This window comes from Bufo bufo, chromosome 8 (genome assembly GCF_905171765.1).
Source record: "Bufo bufo chromosome 8, aBufBuf1.1, whole genome shotgun sequence".
Taxonomy (NCBI): domain Eukaryota; kingdom Metazoa; phylum Chordata; class Amphibia; order Anura; family Bufonidae; genus Bufo; species Bufo bufo.
In genome coordinates, this window is record NC_053396.1 from 160310544 (window position 1) to 160332049 (window position 21506).

Below are 21506 nucleotides of genomic sequence, written 5' to 3' on the forward strand. Positions count from 1 at the left end.
CCAGGACAGCAGAGTGCTTCTCTACACTACAGCTTCTGCCTCCAATTTTCCATGTATTAATAGCATTACAGTTTATTGCAATTTAGTTTTTTATGTAAATAAGCGGCTGACAGAGGAATAAGCCTTCAGCCTTTTCTCTGCTCTGTCACATCCTCCCAGGTAAAAGACTTCCTGGAACTTGTAGTCCCCCCAGACCGTAGCTGGGCTACAACCCAATCACAGACTTCTCCCTAGCAACAGCAGCAGCAACAACAGGCGCCGTGCGTGATACCCTGGGGCGCATGCGCAGCCCGGGGCGGACTGCAAGAGAGCGGCAACACCGGGGAAGGGGAAGATGGCGGACGGCAGCGGTAAACTGAAGGGGCTGCGGGATCAGATGGGTAAGAGACGGCACCCCGTTACTGGTGGGCGTGTGAGGGCCTGTGTAGGGCGCCGGAGAGGGAGATAGGGCGGCAGGAGGAGTGGGGAGCCGCTCTGGTGGGCTGGAGTCTCGGGAAGGACGTGGCCTGTCATGGAGGGAGAGCTCAGGAGGGGCTGCCCTGGTCTGTCCCCCCGGGGGTCGTGTCCCACACACAGCCCCCTGCTCCTCTCTGTGCCCCGAGGCAGGAGAACTGATTGGAGCTGTGCAGCTGCTGGCTTCCCAGATGTGGACTACAAGTCCCAGCATGCCCTGCACCAGCTGTGGAGCCAAGTGCCCATCTTCTGCTTTATCACGCCTGGTGCATTGTGGGACTGTACAGTGCCACCGCTCAATGCCAGGCTGACAGCGCACAGCTAATGTAAGCCAAACTTTGAACCAATCATACGCGCTGCTTCTGGATAGACACGCCCCTTTAACCAATCTACGCCGTACGTTTCCGACATGGTAATAATCCCTGTTACGGATAGAACCCACATTGCCATACAGCCCGAGACCACGAGGGAGAGCTGGGTGCCCCCCAATAATCCAGTGAATGGTCGCCACTTCATATGTGTCCACGGGATATGTGTCGGGTCCTTAAAGGAGTTGTGCACCGCGGGGGCTGTTCTGGCGATACCCCTCCCCCGGCGTGGCTGGACCTACAGATGGAATCCCCCGCCATTGCTGCACATCACTGGTCTCCCCACGTACTCATCCGCTTTGACACGTGGCCGCAGCAGTGGCATGTCCCCCATGTGACGCATGGAGCACACGTCGCCGCAGCGGCCACATGACCCGCGTCAAACCGGATGTTGACACAATGAGACCTGAGATCTTCAGAGGCGGCGGTGGAGCAAAAAAGCCGAAACCCAGTGGTAGGGATCAGCTAAATACGACTCCCGCCGCAGGTGCAGCCAGGGGCTTTAGATGGTTTTCTGGGAATATTTAACTATTAAATGGGTTCAGCATTTGTACAACATGGCTACTTTCTTCCAAAAACAGCGCCACCCCTTTCCTCGGGTACTTTGTCATATTGCAGTCCGGCCCTGTTCACGTCAATGGAGTTGAGCTCCAGTAACCGACACAAGCCGCGGGCGGACGTGGCGTTCATTCTGGAAGAAAGCGGCCATGTTTTTCTGATAATGGACAACCCCTTTAAGTGAAGCCCCTAGCCAGCATCGCCGAATGATATTCATACTTACCTGCCCCCTGTTCCCCCATTGTCCAGCCGGACAATGATTGGCTGCCAATGATTGGCTGACGTGTCCGTTAGCGCCATCTAGGAGCTGCCATAGATTTCTGGCATTTTTACTGCAATGGTCACACACCCTTCAAATTGCCTTCTTTTTAGGCCTCATGCACACGACCATTCCGTTTTTTTTGCGGTCCGCAAATTGCGCATCCGCAAAACACGGAAGCCGACTGTGTGCCTTCCGCAAATTTGCAGCCCACTGTAGAAATGCATATTCTTGTCCGCAAAATGGACCAGAATAGGACATGTTATATATTTTTTTGTGGGGCTACGGAACGGAGAAATGGATGCGGACAGCGCACGGAGTGCTGTCCACATCTTTTGCGGCCCTATTAAAGTGAATGGGTCCGCATCCAAGCCGCAAAAACTGCGGTTCAGATGCGGACCAGAACAACGGTCGTGTGCATGAGGCCTTAGAAAAGCGATGATGTCTCTGTGCAAGAAGAGGCTTGTGCCAAAATAGGCGACTTTTTGCCGCCCCTTTTCCGGCGCAGGCGAGGTAGTAATCTCTCCCCATTGACTGTATGTAACAGCGGGTTTAAAAGGGCATCACAATGGATAAAAGCAGTTAGTGGTCCCTGCACAATAACGTGACATATGTGCCCTTCAGACATCTAAAAAGTTGTCTCCTGTCATCCAGCTTTGCCAGGAGCAGATAGGGAAGAGCTGGTAAGTCATGGGCGTTCCTGTTGTTTCTCCCGAGGCGCCTGATCTGTTTTCAGATCGTCAGCTCCGGGGCAGTCATATGAGCGCACACCAGAGACCCGACCGCTGACGTCTCTGCAGCTTCCTCCCATAGCTGGGAAGTACAGCTCTGCAGGCAGGCCGGCCGGCTTCCTGCCCATCACCCTGTGCAGCACAAATGTGACATTCATTACATTTCCGGGGCTTTTATGGGCTTCCTATGCCACGCATTACTGCTCCGTGGGTGACAGCGTTTCCAGGCTCCATGTATATTAGACTCTGTACACACTGCTCCTTTTTATTCAGATGGCTGCCATAGATCCAGAAGGCTACTGTTGCCGCTTTTTTATTTTAGAGCAGGTTCTGATGTCCGCAGAATTTCTGGAAATCCGCTGCAAACTGTGCACGTGTTAGGCTACTTTCACACTCCCGTTTTGGGTGGATCTGTCATTGATCTGCAAAAACGTATCCGTTACAATAATACAACCGCATGCATCCGTCATGAACGGATCCGTTTATGTTATCTGTAACATAGCCAAGACGGATCCGTCATGAACTCCATTGAAAGTCAGTGGGAGACGGATCCGTTTTCTATTGTGCCAGATTGTCAGTGAAAATGGATCCGTCCCCATTGACTCGCATTGTGTGTCCGTTTGGCTCAGTTCCGTCAGACGGACACCAAGACGCTGCAGACAGCGGAATGGAGACGGATCGGAGGCAAACTGATGCATTCTGAGCGGATCCTCAGAATGCATTAGCGCAAAACTGATCTGTTTTGGACCGCTGGTGAGAGCCCTGAGCGGATCTCCCAAACGGAAAGCCGAAACGCCAGTGTGAAAGTAGCCTTAGACGGTTTTACAGCGATTGGCCGCAGATCTGAGGCCTCGTTTCTGAGAATCCCCAGTCTGATCAGGTCCCTCACCCCGGCGGCGAGCCAAGAATTCTTCACCTTCCCCACATATTTTAAGAAATTCTTTGCATTTCAGACCATTAAAAACGACACGTTCCATTCATAAGTTTATCATCCTGAAGGGCCCTTTAGGGGTATTCCTAGCTTGGACATTGTGGGCATATCGCTAGGACATGGCCCCCGATGTCTGATAGGTGCGGCTCCCACCTCTGTGACCTGCGCCTAGCCTTAGGACAGAGACTGCAAAGTACCGGAGGGCGCACCACACATGCGTGGCCGCACTCCATTCATTTCTATGAGACAGCCAAAAATAGTCCCATTGATGTAAATGGAAGCACCCCGCTCCCTTCTCTTCTATGAGGCGCGTGGAAATGATTGGAGGGCGGCCATGCGTGTGCGGTGCGCCCTCCGGCACTTTGTAAGCCCCGCACCTATCAGACATTGGGGCCATATTCTAACGATATGCCCCCAATGTTCAAGATGGGAATAATCGGAAACAGAAATCCACTGGGGTGGCGGCACAGATTTGCAGTTTGGATCTGCACGAAATAAGCCCCATTGAATGGGGCTAGTCCGCGGGTGTGTAAGTCACCGCGGTTTTCATACAGAAACCGTCTCGAGCTGACTTGTCAGTTCTTGACGCAGATTTCAAATCCACATGGAAAAATTGAAATCCAGACGGAGTGGATTTCAGCACGGAATTGATGTCTGCGTCAGGATACCGCCGTGTGAACATACCCTGGTGGTTGCTGTTGGTCCATGTCCGTTTTTATTTGTCATCCATATTCCATGTGCACTGCTAGGGGAATTTCAGAGCATCTCCTACCAATGGTCAGTGAAAAGCACTGACGGAACGCGGGTGGCATGATGTTCTGTCAGTGGTTTTCACAGAGCCATATGCTTCAATGGTCATGTTTGGTTCGCACCACAGACCAAAAGTATCAGATGTCCCTATTGTTCTTCCTCTGACCCACGGTCATTGGGAAAGACAAAGCTTTGTGAACGAACACAAGGATCCGTGTGCTGACCACAGAGGACGTGGACAGGAGGAGCACCTCTGATGCAGCAGTGCCGGACATGTGTGGCTCCTCGGTTGTGTAACTACCTCTATCTGAAGGGGTTGCTCATTAGCCCTTTTCTTGGGAAACACAGTAACCGTTATCAGCCATGGAAGGAAAGTTTTTATATTTTGCATTAAAGGGGTTATCCCATCATAATGATCACTGTTAAATCAGTTAATGATTTGACAGTGATCAGTTTTGTAAATATACTTGATTAACAAATTCCCACCGTTTAGGATAAAATTCATTCCCACTTACCTTATTGTTGTGACTCGGTTTCCCCTGGTTACGGCCACCGCTCTTCTCCAGAATCCCGATGGTCGCACTTGCTCAGAAGACTCCTTCTTTTCTCCCGGCCGGGCTGCTCGCTGTCCTGAACGCGCACGCTGCCGCGCATGCGCGACGGTGACTTCTTCCCGGCCAGAATAGTACAGAGCTGCGAACGCGCACGCCGGCTCTGTACTATACTGGCCAGAAATAAGTCACATGGCGCATGCGCGGCAGCGTGCGCGTTCAGTCCAGCGCGCGGCCCGGCCAGGAGAAGACTTCAATCAAGATGAAGCCCGCCCCCAGCCAGAATCCAGGAAGTGAACGGCGCGGTGGCAGCAGGTAAGTATAAAAACGCAAAGTGGGATAACCCCTTTAACGTTTTTTCTAAAACTAATGCTGGATTTACACTGCCCAGCCTAACAGACCGTTACCGGGAAGGATCCGTCTCCTCCCAATAATTGCCTGCTCGTCATGGTGGCTGTAGTATAGGGCAGGGGGGGCACAACCTTTTCTGGCTGGGGTCCATATTGTCAGACTGAGCCAATCCCGAGGGCTCAAAATAGTACTTAAAGGGTTTTTACCAACTGAAATATTTATGGCGTATTGAGCATGTGTGCCATAAATGTCTGGTCACATCTCCAGGGGAATACATGAAAATGCACGTGAGCAGCCACGTCTGTTACCGAGTGGTTGGGGGTCGCTCACAATGGTATGGAGGACCAAGGGGCGACAGAAAGCTAGTTATTTGCGGAAATAGCTGCGGATTTGCAGTCACAGAATTTCTTGCAGTTGAATGTAATGCATGTGGATTTGTTGTGGAAATGCAGCAAAAACACCAGCAAATTGTTCAGCTGGAGTCACTTGAGAAAGGCCACCTTAACCCAGTCAGGCCTTGTTCACATTTCCGTTTTTCACTGACGTGTGCTGTCCGCTTTTCTGTTGATTTTAAATGGGTCTGTTCACATTTCCGAATTTTTTTTTACTGACTGTGGGTCAAAATCACGGGGACATGCACTACTTTGATCTATGGGCGTGCTTGGTCCGCATCACGGATGTCTATGGGTCCATAAAAGTCACTGACGCACATCTGTGTTGCGTCCCTTTTTCACTGAAGACTGATAGGAGATAGGAAATACATTTTCAGCTGAGCAACATCAGTGAATTACGGATGACACACGGATGGTAAAAACGGACACACAGACCAACCACGGATCCTTTACGGACATCTTCATAGATGAAACGCCTACACTTTTTTTCACGGACGTAACATGGTAATGTCGACGAGGTCTCCGTGTTTGGTCAGTGATTTCTATCAGTTAGGCCGCATGCACACAAACTTTTTTTATTTTTATTTTTTCCCCCTTTTACGTTCCGTTTTTTGAGTTCCATATACGGAACCATTCATTTCAATGGATCCGCAAAAAAAACGGAAAGTACTCAGTATGCCTTCTGTTTCCGTATTTCTGTTTAAAGATAGAACATGTCCTATTATTGTCCGCATAACGGACAAGGATAGTACTGTTCTATCAGGGGCCAGCTGTTCCGTTCTGCAAAAAATGGAATGCACACGGACATCATCCGTGTTTTTTTGCGGTTCGCAAAATACTGAAAAAGCCATATGGTCGTGTGCAAGAGGCCTAAATTATTGTGAGCCAAAACCAGGTGCGGGTCTAAACACCGAGCAGGAAAAAAATCTTCCCATTTGGCCACCTGCACACGAATATGTGCGCCCCGTGGTCGTCCAGCGGCACGCAAAATGCACGAACACTGTCCGTGGGGCAGCCGCAGCGGATCGCGGACCAATTCACTTTAATGGGTCCGCGATCCGGCCATTCCGCAAAAAGATAGGACATGTTCTATCTTTTTGCGGAACGGAAGTAGGAGATGAAACCCCACGGAAGCACTCCGTAGTGCTTCTGTAGGGTACCGTTCCGCATCTCCAGATTTATGGACCCATTGAAGTGAATGGGTCCGCATCCGTGATGCGGAATGCACACGGAACGGTGCCTGTGTATTGCGGATCCACAAATGCGTTTCACAATACGGCAACGGGACACCTACGGTCGTGTGCAGGAGGCTTTATACCTTACTGATCATACACTGACTGTGAAACCAGCCTTGGGGCGCATGCTCATGGCCATAAGTGTTTTGCGGTCCACAAATCGCGGCTCTGCAAAACACGGATCCCGGCCGAATGCGAGGCACAGTTTTTTTTTTTAAACTTCTGTAAAAATGTCCTATCCTTGTCGGATGAATGGGTCCACATCCGATCCACAAAAAATGTGGACCGTGTGCGAACAGAAACTATGGCTGTGTGCATGAGGCCGTACTGTATGAGCGCAGTTACACAGCGGTGCGGTGTCGGCTTAGCACATGTGAGGACAGACTGACCGTACAGCAGGGACAGGGCTTTATCACATCCAGCTAGTGCTTCATGTCTCTTAATGTCTGGATGTTGTTTCATCTCAGCTGCTTTATCGTCTTTGTACAGGTTAGCCTTAACCTTACATTTGCATGTCTCGCAGTCGTACAGCGTTAGGCCTCATGCACACGACCGTTGTGTGCATCCGCGGCCGTTGTTCCGTTTTCCGTTTTTTTTCGCGGACCCATTGACTTTCAATGGGTCCGCGGAAAAATCGGAAAATGCACCGTTTGTCATCCGTGTCCGTGATCCGTTTTTCCAGTCCGTGAAAAAAATAAGACCTGTCCTATTTTTTTCACGGACAACGGTTCACGGACCCATTCAAGTCAATGGGTCCGTGAAAAATCACGGATGCACACAAGATAGTCGTCCGTGTCCGTTTTTCCTATCATTTTCAATGCAAACTTGACTTAGTTTTTTTTTTTCACTTTTCATGTCCGTGGATCCTCCAAAAATCAAGGAAGACCCACGGAAGAAAAAACGGTCACGGATCACAGAACAACGGAAATCCGTTTTGCGGACCGCAAAAAAAAAACGGTCGTGTGCATGAGGCCTTAGGCTCCATTCACACGACCGTATGAATGAGTCCGCATCTGTTCCGCAATTTTGCGGAACACGTGTGGACTAGGGCTGCAACGAGTACTCGGTTAAATCGAGTAATTTAACACCAAAAAATCCTCGATGCAAATTTTTGGCATCAAGGATTCGTTTGTGTCACGTGACCTCGGAGCGGGAGTGAAGCGCTTGCTATTACTCGCTCGCAATGTGCTCGGAATACTCACCTTTCCAGCAGGCGGCCTCTGGACACCTTCCACAGCACTGACTTTCTGACGTACGCCGTGACCTGACGCGCTGTGTGACTTCAGGCCCAGAGCAGCGCGGAGCGATGGAGTGTCGGCGGCGCCCCTGCTGGAAACGTAAGGCTCCATTCACACGTCCGTGGTGTGTTGCGGATCCGCAACACACCCGCCCGGCACCCCTATAGAAATGCCTATTCTTGTCCGCAGCTGCGGACAAGAATAGGACATGTTCTATCTTTTGCGGAACGGATGCGGACCCATTTGCAGACGTGTGAATGGAGCCTTAGTCTGACAGCCACTTCCCACGCAGCTAATTACAGACTGTGCGACTAGATGGGGAGCTGAGTTTTCATCACGTATCAGGCCCCTTTAATTGCGTGTGGACAGCATCCAAACCCCGATAAGACAGGCCGGTGATCGCACACAGGCTGAATAAAGGAAGATGGTAGAACTGGCACCCACTCCTCCACTGTAACACTGCGAGAGGGGAGAATAGATCACCCCATATACAGTAGGGCTGAAACGATTCATCGAGGTAATCGAGGCAACGAGGATTCGTTTAAATCACATGACCACGGAGCGCGAGTGAAGAGAAGCCTCCCAACTCTGCACCGCAATGAACAGCGGGTCCTATAACTACTTCAGAGGCCGCTGAGGTAAACCAAAATGGCGGCCGCCGTCACCTGACCCTTACGAGTCGCCATGGAGCCCGGATCATACACTTCCGGCAGCTCCTATAGCAACCAGTAACTCTTTTTCTGGTTTCCGGTCGTGTATTTCTCCTGGAACCAGAGCCGGTAGCCGGGTGGAGAGCATGGCCGCTGTGTGCTAGGCACCATGTGTACTTCTGTCCCAGCGTCCTCTATCACTTACTGGATGGGGTCCATATGGTGGTCTGACCTAAGACCCCACCCATGTCTCTGATATAGGTATCCGAGCTCTCCACTCTAATGGGGTCTCCCACTCTGTGACATCCATGTCTTCTTATGGACAGAGGCTGATCTGAGAGGAGGACCCCTTTAATAGGGTATTCTGGTAAGAAGTTATTCCCTATCGACAGGACAGGGCATTACTATGAGATCAGAGTGGGTCCGAGTGCTGGGGACCCCACTGATCACAAGAATGGGGGCCCCCATACCCTGGAATGAATGGAGGGCTGGTCAAGCATGCACACTGTCGCGCCATTCATTTTCTGTGGGACTGTCAGAGATTGCTGAGTACCACGCTGGCTATATCCGACAGTCCTATAAAGATGAATAGAGCTGCAGTGTGCATGCTTGACCACCGCTTACCTGCAGTCTTATGCGCTGTCTCCATTTTCCAAGCTGTGCATGGACATGGTCACGGTCACATGCAGTGACTGGCTTCAGCAGGAGCGGTGCATGTGACCAGGCCCACGCACAGCCCGATTTAAAGGGAACCTGTCATTGGGATTTTGGGTATAGAGCGGAGGACATAGGTTGCTAGATGGCCGCTAGAACATCCGCAATATCCAGTCCCTATAGCTCTGTGTGCTTTTATTGTGTAAAAAACCCAATTTGATACATATGCAAATTAACCTGAGATGAGTCAAAGCTTGAAAATATGACTCTTCTCTGGTCACACAAGATAGATATGACTCTTATGTTACTTTGCATAAAAGGCAGGAAGTACCAACATGCATAATACTTATTGAATTTGTCTGCAAATGAAATTAAAAGTGTAAATTTATATGTTTAGGGTAACAATGAACATTTAGAAACGCTCAGTGAGGGTAGCATAGTAGAGGTGACAGGTTCCCTTTAAGGCAGGTAAGGATGACTCTTCTGTTTCAGTAGGCGGACGGCAAGTACTTCCTAAAAAAATAGTAGAGTGGTGCAGCAGGGAATCGTCAGCTCCCCGCCATTGGTAGGCGAGATCCAATGGCGTAATCATGCCTGCTTTGCTGAACTCAGACTGGAGAAGACGTGCTCCGCTCTGTTCAATGGGGGAACATTGGGTGGGTGAGTATTCAAACTGGAGGCAGTAAGGGGCATCACCATTACAGTCAATGGGCATCAAGCTCTGACAGATGCAGCCACCGGAACAGACTGACAGTTCACAACATAGCCTTAGATACTGGCAGAAGAACTGCCTGCTGGAGTGTACCGTATTGGGTATAGCCGGATACAACCAGCTATATGCTCTCATTGACTATAATGTGGTCCAAGGCCATCTGGCCATGTTCCGGCATACATGCTGCGTATCGTCCAAAGCTTTTTTTTTTTTTTTTCCCCTTGTCCAGCTAAAACCCAGCTTGAATGCTATAACAAGGCCGGACCCCATTACAGTCAATGGCTGCAGCAGCCGGTAGATAATCCAGCTATTCCCGATATGGCAGGGCTTGACAAATTTCCTTGGAATCTAGGAGCCAGCTAAAAAAGTTAGGAGCCAGACGGAGCCGCGTCATAAAATCTATATTGCGATATAATTTTAAGCATGTGCGATATGCGATATATATCGTGATATATTGTTTTCTATATTTGGGGGGGGGGGGTGTTTAAACTTTTTTTTTTTTTTTTTTTTTTTTTTTTACTTTTTATTTAGTAACTATTAGCCACCTTAAGGGCTAGAACCCTTGTCATATTCACCCTAACAGAGCTCTATTAGGGTGAATAGGACTTTACACTATCCCTGTTGCCCTGTGCTTTGTGCACACAGCATGGCAGCCAGCCTCTCATGTGCCCCTCCAGCCTCTGATCAGCCCCTCCAGCCTCTGATCAGCCCCCTCTGGTAACAAACCCACCCCCCCTCCCTTCCCAGTATTAATCATTGGTGGCAGTGGCCACAGGGTCCCCCCCCCCCCCCCCCCCCCCCCCCCCCCCCCATCATTGGTGGCAGTGGGCAGTTCCGATCGGAGTTCCAGCAGTGTAATGCTGGGGCTCCGATCGGTTACCATGGCAGCCAGGACGCTACTGAAGTCCTGGCTGCGATGGTATGTTAGTGAGCAGCATTATACTCACGTTCGCCGGGAGCGCCTTCTTCTCATAGGTCTGTGCGGCGCATTGCTAATGCTATAAGCATTAGCAATGAGCCGCACAGACAGAAGAAGGAGCGCCCGGCGGCCACGGCGCACGTGAGTATAATGCTGCTCACTAACATACCATCGCAGCCAGGACTTCAGTAGCGTGACTCCTGGCTGCCATGGTAACCGATCGGAGCCCCAGCATTACACTGCTGGGACTCCGATCGGAACTGCCCACTGCCACCAATGCAGACAAACCTTCCCGTCACCCGACCTCTGACAGGACGCTGTGATCCGCGCGATTAACCCCTCAACTGCAGTCATAGGGGCCGGGATATGGCCGGCACATTGGTATTCAGGCATTCATTGGTGGCGCAGTGGCCACAGTCCCTCCCCTCCTCCTCCTACTCTGTTCTTAGTGGCCAGCGGCAGCCGCGCACAGTGGGGAGGGAGGGACTGTGCCGGCTCAGGAAACCATGGTGCGCGCCGAGAGCGCATCTTTGAAAACGGGCTGACAAATACCCAAGCGCCAGGACCAAATTCCTGGTCGCCATGGCAACCTGCGCCTGGGATTTGTCGATCCCTGCGATATGGTACATGCCGGCTGGCTGTTGCAGCTGTGAAATAAACCTTATGTGTGTGCAATTATTTGCTATACCACTGTAAGAAATAAATATATTGTTTTTATAAAGCAATACGTTATTTGAAGAAGGTTTTTCTTATTAGATTCCTCAATTAATTGTAAAAAAAAAAAAGGGATAGAATACTCTATTACTAAAATAATCGTTTACTGCAGCCCTAATATAGAGTAATACATACCTCCTGTATCCTGCAGGAGACATTATATCACCCCTATAGAGTAACATTCACTGCCTGTCCAAAAAAAAAATGACACACTCTGATATTTCGTTGGCACGCATTCGCTGTGGCATTGTTTCGATAAGCTTCTGCAATGTCACAAGATTTATTTCCATCCAGTGTTGCATTAATTTTTCACCAAGATCTTGCATTGATGATGGTAGAGTCTGACTGCTGCGCAAAGCCTTCTCCAGCACATCCCAAAGATTCTCAATGGGGTTAAGGTCTGGACTCTGTGGTGACCAATCCATGTGTGACAATGATGTCTCATGCTCCCTGAACCACTCTTTCGCAATTTGAGCCCGATGAATTGTCATCTTGGAATATGCCCGTGTCATCAGGGAAGAAAATATCCATTGATGCCGGAATACCCTGGTCATTCAGTATGTTCAGGTAGTCGCTGACCTCATTCTTGGAGCACATACTGTTGCTGAACCTAGACCTGACCAACTGCAGCAACCGCAGATAATAGCACTGCCCCCACAGGCTTGTACAGGAGGCACTAGGCATGAGGGGTGCATCACTTCATCTGCCTCTCTTCTTACCCTGATGCGCCCATCACTCTGGAACAGGGTAAATCTGGACTCATCAGACCACAGGACCTTCTTCCATTGCTCCAGAGTCCAATCTTTATGCTCCCTAGCAAATTAAAGCCTTTTTTCTGGTTTGCCTCACTGATTAGTGGTTTTCTTACGGCTACACAGCTGTTCAGTCCCAATGCCTTGAGTTCCCTTCTCATTGTTGTGTGTGGAAATGCTCTTACTTTCACTATTAAACATAGCCCTGAGTTTTACTACTGTTTTTCTTTGATTTGATTTCACCAAACATTTAAGTGATCGCCGATCACGATCATTCAGGATTTTTTTCCCGTCACAATTGTTCCTCGAATACGATGGGTCCCCACTATCCTTCCAGTTTTTAATAATGCGTTGGACAGTTCTTAACCCAATTTTAGTAGTTTCTGCAATCTCCTTAGATGTTTTCTCTGCTTGATGCCTGCCAATGATTTGACCCTTCTCAAACAGACTAACATCTTTTCCACGACCACGAGATGTGTCTTTCGACATGGTTGTTCAAGAAATGAGAAGCAACTCATTGCACCAGTTGGGGTTAAATAACTTGTTGCCAGCTGAAAGATAATAGCCCATGCAGTAATTATCCAATAGGAGGCTCATAGCTATTTGCTTAGTTAAATCTAGGTCGCGATTTTTTTTTGGACAGGCAGTGTATACCTCCTGTAACCTGCAGAAGACATTATATCACCCCTATAGAGTAACAACTGGGGGAACAGAGCTGATGGCACTGGGGGGAACTGATGCACTTGGGCTGATCGCACAGGGGGGAACGAAGGGTGTTGGGCACTGATGGCAGGGCGTCTGAGTTTTTATAAAGGAAAACAGTCTATTAATCTATTATTAATTTTTTATTATTAAAGTACTCGATTAATCGTAAAAAATAATCGGTAGAATACTCGATTGCTAAAATAATCGTTTACTACAGCCCTAGTGCGGACCCGTTCATTTCAATGGGGCCGTAAAAGATGCGAACAGCACACCATGTGCTGTCCGCCTCTGTAGTTCTGTTCCACGGCCCCGCCCAAAAAAATAGAGCATGTCCTATTTTTGTCCGCAATTGCGAACAAGAATAGACATTTTCTACGATAGCGGCGGCATGTGCGGTCCGCAAATTGCGGAACGCACACGGGCCGGTATCTGTGTTTTGCGGATCTGCAATTTGCACATCCGTAAAACACTACAGTTGTCTGAATGTAGCCTAAGGGCCCATTCAGATGACCGTAGTGCTTTGCGGATCCGCCAACTGTGGATCTGCAATACATGGATACCAGCCCTGTGCGTTCCGCAATTTGTGGACCGCACATGGCCGCAACCATTAATATAGAAAATGCCTATTCTTGTCCGCACGGACAATAATAGGACAAGCCCTATCTTTTCTGCGGAACGGTGGAACGGAACCCCAGATGCGGACAGCACACGGAGTGCTGTCCACATCTTTTGCGGCCCCGTTGAAATGAATGGGTCCGCACGGATGTGGACTCATTCATGCAGCCGTCTGAATGAGCCCTTAGGCTCCATGCACACGACGGTGCCGTTTTTTGCGTTCCGCAAAAAAACGGAAGCCGCCCGTGTGCCTTCCGCAATTAACGGAACGGGCAGCCCATTGTAGAAATGCCTATTCTTGTCCGCAAAATGACATATTCTATTTTTTTTGCGTGGCCATGGAACGGTGCAACGGATGCGGACAGCACACGGAGTGCTGTCCGCATCTTTTGCGGCCCCATTGAAGTGAATGGGTCCGCATCCGAGCCGCAAAAACGGCAGCTCGGATGCGGACCCAAACAACGGCCGTGTCACACTTCAGTGTTCAGTCAGTGAATTCAGTGATTTTGAGCCAAAACCAGGTGCGGCTCTGAACGCAGAACAGGAGCAGATCTTTCCCTTCTACCTTATGTCTGAGTAGCCTCCACTCCTGGTTTTGGCTCACAATCACTGATCAAACACTGAAGTGTGAACATGGCAAATGTACTGTAGCTTTGCATACATCTGATTTCACACAGCTTTTTCTTAAATTAAATTTTCTATGAATTAATGTTATATGTCTAGAGGTCTTCTTCCCTTTAAGCCAGGGATGCCCAGCCTGCGACCCTCCAGCTATTGCAAAACTACCACTCCCAGAATGCCTGCACAGCTATTAGGGCATGCTGAGAGTTGTAGGGCCGCAGGTTGAGCATCCCTGCTATGAGCCTGCCTTCCAAGGCCCCATGTATGACAGCACGTGGCCCTTCAGGCTCCTTGTATATGCTGTGGTCGTGGGTCTGTTTTCAGTGATGTCTATGAAAGTTAATTTTGTTTCTAGGTACCAGTAGCTCAGATTGTATTACCGACTCCAGGAAAGGTCTGATGGCTTCTAACCAGGGTGGATAAAAATCAATGATTTTTTTTTAAAATGAGATTTTTTTTATATAAAATGCTTTTTGAGGAAAATATATAACCATCCAAAGGTTATTCCATCATGAAATAAAGATTAGTTTTTTCATTATGTAGAATAAGGCTGTACATGGACTCCCATATTGTTGAATGGATTAGGCAGTGGCTGAGGGACAGACAACAGAGGGTTGTAGTCAATGGAGTATATTCATACCAAGGTCTTGTTACCAGTGGGGTAACTCAGGGATCTGTTCTGGGACCCATATTGTTTAATATATATTGCAGAAGGCCTCGATGGTAAGGTGTGTCTTTTTGCTGATGACACAAAGATTTGTAACAGGGTTGATGTTCCTGGAGGGATACACCAAATGGAAAAGGATTTAGGAAAACTAGAGGAATGGTCAAAAATCTGGCAACTAAAATGTAATGTTGATAAGTGCAAGATAATGCACCTGGGGCGTAAAAACCCAAGAGCAGAATATACAATCAGTGACACAGTCCTAACCTCAGTATCTGAGGAAAGGGATTTTTGGGGTCATTATTCCAGAAGACTTAAAGGTAGGCAGACAATGTCATAGAGCAGCAGGAAAAGCTAGCAGAATGCTTGGGTGTATAGGGAGAGGCATTACCAGTAGAAAGAGGGAGGTGCTCATGCCGCTCTACAGAGCACTAGTGAGACCTCATTTGGAGTATTGTGCGCAGTACTGGAGACCATATCTCCAGAAGGATATAGATACTCTAGAGTCTAGAGAGAGTTCAGAGAAGAGCTACTAAACTAGTACATGGATTGCAGGATGAAACTTACCAGGAAAGATTAAAGGACCTTAACATGTATAGCTTGGAAGAAAGACGAGACAGAGGGGATATGATAGAAACTTTTAAATACATAAAGGGAATCAACAAGGTAAAGGAGAAAAACTGCTACAAGAGGACATAGTTTTAAATTAGAGGGGCAAAGGTTTAAAAGTAAGGCTACTTTCACACTTGCGTTCGGAGCGGATCCGTCTAGTGTCTGCACAGACGGATCCGCTCCTATAATGCAAACGATGGGATCCGTTCAGAACGGATCCGTCTGCATTATATTTCTGAAAAAAATTCTAAGTGTGAAAGTTAGTCAGACGGATCCGTCCAGACTTTGCATGGAAAGTCAATGGGGGACGGATCCGTTTGAAATTGCATCATATTGTGTCATCTTCAAACGGATCTGTCCCCATTGACTTACATTGTAAGTCTGGACGGATCCGTTTGGCTCCGCACGGCCAGGCGGACACCCGAACGCTGCAAGCTGCGTTCAGGTGTCCGCCTGCTGAGCGGAACGGAGGCCAAACGATGCCAGACTGATGCATTCTGAGCGGATCCGCATCCACTCAGAATGCATTGGGGCTCTACGGATCCGTTCGGGGCCGCTTGTGAGAGCCTTCAAACGGAGCTCACAAGCGGAACCCTGAACGCAAGTGTGAAAGTAGCCTAATATCAGGAAGTATTACTTTACTGAGAGAGTAGTGGATGCAGGGAATAGCCTTCCTGCAGAAGTGGTAGCTGCAAATACAGTGAAGGGGTTTAAGCATGCATGGGATAGGCATAAGGCCATCCTTCATATAAGATAGGGCCAGGGGCTATCCATAGTATTCAGTATATTGGGCAGACTAGATGGGCCAAATGGTTCTTATCTGCCGACACATTCTATGTTTCTATATTTCTATATGTGTAATTTTTTTGGTAAATAAATTCCATTAATCCATTCACAATGTCATGCTCTTCCAGATGTTTTTGCAAGATTATTGGGCAGTTTCTCTGCCTACAAGATATTATCACAGATGCTTGGTTTACTTTTGACTCAGCAGAGATCACATGCCTCTTCTTCACAGCAAAAATGTTATAACATGAACAGAGTTGAGAAAAATACCTTAATCCTAACTTCTACAAACCTATGAATGCAGAATCAACCTAATCAAACTAATATGAAAAGTTTAAATCTTCATCTACTTGCATATTATAAGTTATACCAGCAAGAATTAGTCTTTATGTAGAAAACTATGATTTAAATCAAGCCTTACTGACTAGTGATTTAAATCGTGATTTTAAATAATTTTGATTTAAATCAAATCCACCCTGCTTCTAACGCATGGGGCGTTGTCAGAGGGCTGGACACATGACAGGAGCCAGGAAGCCAATGTGCTGCGTGGAAACTTCATGAACGCGGGCAACTTTTTGGATTGTTTTGTAGTGAATGAAAGTTCTTAATGTGAGGCTGCCTCCTGGAGTGGAACGTCTTCAGTAATATGTCTCCCGGGTGCGATGGCTAACCTCCGGCACACCTGCTCTCAGAACTCCATAGAAATGAATGGAGCATGCTGGAGTGCCAGAGGTTAGCCATCACTTACCCTTTTATAAGGGCTCATGTACACGACCGTATGTATTTTTCGGTCCGCAAAACACAGATCTGCAAAAAATCGGGATGACGTCCGTGTGCATTCCGCATTTTATGGAACTGCCTGGTCATAATAGAACAGTCCTATTCTTGTCCATTATACGGACAATAATAGGACGTGTTCTATCCTTTTGCAGAACGGACATACAGAAACGGAACTCACATGGAGTAACTTCTTTTTTTTTTTTTTAAATGAATAGTTCCGCATATGGTCCGCCAAAAAAAAACAGAACAGACACAGAAAGCAAGTACGTTAGTGTGCATGAGCCCTAAGCCTGTTGAACAGCATAGAGGGGTCATGAGGGGGTCTGAGTGTTCATCTGCAGGAAAGGGAGATTGGAATATTCTATACAAGGGGCTCTGTGGCCTCACAGGTCTCTTCTATGATCAGGTATTGCGCTGCACGCTCCTTTCCATCTCCTCCGCTGCATATCCGTTTAGGGAGTGTAGAGGAAGCGCAGTGGGAACCACTAAATGCATTCGGCAAGGTGGGCTGGTGTCTGGGGTAGAAAAGAACCCCATCACTACCTTAGGCCACCTGGTACAAAAAAAACGCTACACTGCCCTGGACCCCTGAGGATGCTGCCGTTACTCCTTTTACCACCTTAGACCAGGGCAGATGCCGCGGAGCCAATGTGCATAGATTTATTTTTTCTTTCCTCTTTTGAGTATTTATTGTGTTAAGGCCTCATGCACACGACCGTATGTATTTTGTGGTCCGCAAAAAATGCAGATGTCGTCCGTGTGCATTCCGTATTTTGCGGAACGGAACAGCTGGCCCCTGATAGAACAGTCCTATCCTTGTCTGTAATGCGGACAATAATAGGACATGTTCTATTTTTTTTTGAAAGAACGTAAATACGGACATACGGAAACAGAATGCACACGGCGTAAACGGAATGGACACGGAAAGAAAATACATTCGTGTGCATGAGCCCTAACTGGCAACCAGTAATTGATTAATTCCTGCATTAACCCATTCATTACCATTACACTACCATTTAACAGATTTTCCAGTTGTATTCCTTGCATGAGGACTGTAAGGTTGTGGTGGTGTCCCACTTGCTGTTGGTTTTTCTGTGGAGCAGGAGGGTACAAGGACCCACAGCACCTATCTCAACACAACCTCTCCTGAAAAGTACAAAAGTGTATGACTGTCTCTGTCTTTTTGCTGTACTATGTATTAGGCTACATGCACATGACCGTATGTGTTTTGCGGTCCGTATGCCATCTGTTTTTTTTTGCGGATCCATTGTAACAATGCCTAAAACAAACAAGAATAGGACATGTTCTATTTTTTTTTTTTTTTTTTTTTTTTGCTGGGGCTACGGAAAGGACATACTGATGCGGAATGAATGGGTCCGCATCCTATCCGCAAAAAAAACGGGACGGACACGGAAACAAAATACGTTTGTGTGCATGAGGCCTTACACATATGTCAGCTAAATATAACTCGTGCAGATACAGATGGAATGAGGTTTGCGCCCTGAAGTGCTTCATTCCTTTGTTTCCTATCAGGCCGGACGGGATGATTGTAATGTGAAAGCTGATTACCTGTTCACTGTTACATTCACAGCTCAGCAATGTGCAGAATGTATACCCTGAACCACCTCAGCCCCCAGTGCTTAAACACCCTTAATGACCAGGCCACTTTTTACACTTCTGACCTACACTACTTTCACCGTTTATTGCTCGGTCATGCAACTTACCACCCAAATGAATTTTACCTCCTTTTCTTCTCACAAATACAGCTTTCTTTTGGTGGTATTTTATTGCTGCTAAGATTTTTCGTTTTTCCGATATTAATCAAAATAGGCCACAATTTTCTCAAAAAAAGTGTATTTTTAACTTTCTCTGGTTAAATTGTTCAAATATAATTACATTTCTATACAAGTTTGTGTCAGAATTTATTGTGCTACATGTCTTTGATTAAACAAAATCCAATAAGTGTATATTTATTGGTTTGCGCAAAAGTTATAGCGTTTACAAACTATGGTACAAAAATGTGAATTTCCGCATTTTGAAGCAGGTGAGACTTTCTTAGCACCTGTCATGTTTCTTGAGGTGCTAGAATGCCAGGATAGTATAAATACCCCCGAAGTGACCCCATTTAAGGCTACTTTCACACCTGCGTTCGGGTGTCCGCTCGTGAGCTCCGTTTGAAGGGTCTCACAAGCGGCCCCGAGCGCAGCCGTCCAGCCCTAATGCATTCTGAGTGGATGCGGATCCGCTCAGAATGCATCCGTCTGCCAGCGTTCAGCCTCCGCTCCGCTCAGCGAGCGGACACCTGAACGCTGCTTGCAGCATTCGGGTGTCCACCTGGCCGTGCGGAGGCGAGCGGATCCGTCCAGACTTACAATGTAAGTCAATGGGGACGGATCCGTTTGAAGATGACACCATATGGCTCAATCTTCAAACGGATCCGTTCCCCATTGACTTTCAATGTAAAGTCTGGACGGATCCGTTCAGGCTGCTTTCACACTTAGAATTTTTTCTAAGTTATAATGCAGACGGATCCGCTCCGAACGGATGCAAACGTCTGCATTATAGGAGCGGATCCGTCTGATGAAACATCAGATGGACCCGCTCCGAACGCTAGTGTGAAAGTAGCCTTAGAAAGAAGACACCCCAAAGTATTTGCGGAGGGGCATGGTGAGTTCATGTATGATTTAATTTTTTTTCACAAGTTAGCGGAAAATGACACTTTCTGAGAAAAAAAAATTAAAATATAAAGTTTCCATTTCTGCTAACTTCTGGCAAAAAAAATAAAAAATCTCCCACGGACTCACTATGCCCCTCAGTGAATACCTTGGAGTGTCTACTTTCCGAAATGGGGTCATTTGTGGGGTGTGTTTACTGTTCTGGCAGTTTGGGCGGGGCTAAATTGTGAGCAACCCTGTAAAGCCTAAAGGTACTCGTTGGACTTTCGGCCCCTTTACGCACCTAGGCTGTGAAAGTCACACATGTGGTATCGCCGTACTCAGGAGAAGTAGGGCAATGTGTTTTGGGGTGTATTTTTACATATACCCATGCTGGGTAAGAGAAATATCTCTGTAAATGACAACTTTTTATACAACTTTTTATACAAAGTTGTCAATTTACAGAGATATTTGTTGTGTAAAAAAAAAAACAATTTGATAAATATGCAAATTACCCTGAGACGAGTTAGAGCTTGAAAATATGACTCTTCTCTGGTCACACAAGTAAGATATGACTCTTTTATGTTAATTTGCATATGTATCAAATAGTTTTTTTTTTTACACCATAAAAGCACACAGAGCTATGGGGACTGGGTATTACGGATGTGCTAGCGGCGATCTAGCAACCCTTGTCCTCAGCTCTATACCCAAAATCCCGGTGACAGGTTCCCTTTAACCCCTTAACGACCCAGGACGAGAATGCTCGTCCTCAATCGCCGGCACTTAGCGCTCGAGGACGAGCGTTCTCGTCCTGCAGTCGTTCCTCCCCCCGCGTGCGGTCCCCCCGATCAGCAGCAGAGATCCGGCGGTTACTGACAGCTGGATCTCTGCTGCATCCACCAGCATCGGCGATAACGCAGATTCCGGTGGATTAACCCCTCATATGCCGCGGTCAGCGCTGACCGCGGCATATGGGAGGTTTGCGCTCCCTCACCTCATACATCGGGTCCCCGCGCTGCTGTGGCGGGGACTCGATGGTTGCCATGGCAGCCCCAAGCCATTCCAAGGCTTGGGGCCTGTCATGTACGGAAGCCTAAGGCCCTTTTCACACGAGCGTGACGGATTAGATCCGGATGCGTTCAGAGTGCGTTCAGTGAAACTCGCACAATTTTGCAAGCAAGTTCAGTCAGTTTTGTCTGCGATTGCGATTTTCCGCGCGGGTGCAATGCGTTTTGATGCGTTTTTCACGCGCGTGATAAAAAACTGAAGGTTTACAAACAACATCTCTTAGCAACCATCAGTGAAAAACGCATCCCACCCGCACTTGCTTGCGGATGCAATGCGTTTTTCACGCAGCCCCATTCACTTCTATGGGGCCAGGGCTGCGTGAAAAACGCAGAATATAGAACATGTTGCGATTTTTACGCAACGCAGAACTAATGCGTGAAAAACAACGCTCATGTACACAGACCCATTGAAATGAATGGGTCAGGATTCAGTGCGGGTGCTATGCGTTCACGTCACGCATTGCACCCGCGCGGAAAACTCTCTCGTGTGAAAGGGGCCTCTTAGGCCCAGACCCCAGGCTGGGTCTCCTAGGCAACTGTTAGCGTCTTACAGTGTAAGACACTAACAGTTCAATACAGCACAATACAGATGTATCGTGCTGTATTGAAACAAGGATCAGACCCTGTCCCATAGTGGGACAAAAAACAAAGTGAAAAAAAAAAAAAGTTAATAAAATTAAAGTTTTACAAAAAAAATTAAAAGCATCCTTTTCCAAAAATAAAGTAAAAAAAATAGGGAAAAGACATATAGACATATTAGGTATCGTCGCGTCCGTATCGACGG

The 21506-nt window shown here is 47.7% G+C and overlaps 1 protein-coding gene across 1 annotated transcript in view; it reads left to right on the forward strand.

Moving 5' to 3' along the window:
- Positions 1-284: 284 nt before the first annotated feature.
- The window catches only part of MAP7D3 (MAP7 domain containing 3), a 118764-nt gene continuing 97542 nt past the window's right edge, over positions 285-21506 (forward strand). The window contains exon 1 of the mRNA XM_040442091.1: positions 285-380. Coding sequence (XP_040298025.1) covers positions 335-380 — 46 coding nt within the window. The 5' untranslated portion in view covers positions 285-334. The remainder of the gene's footprint in view (positions 381-21506) is intronic.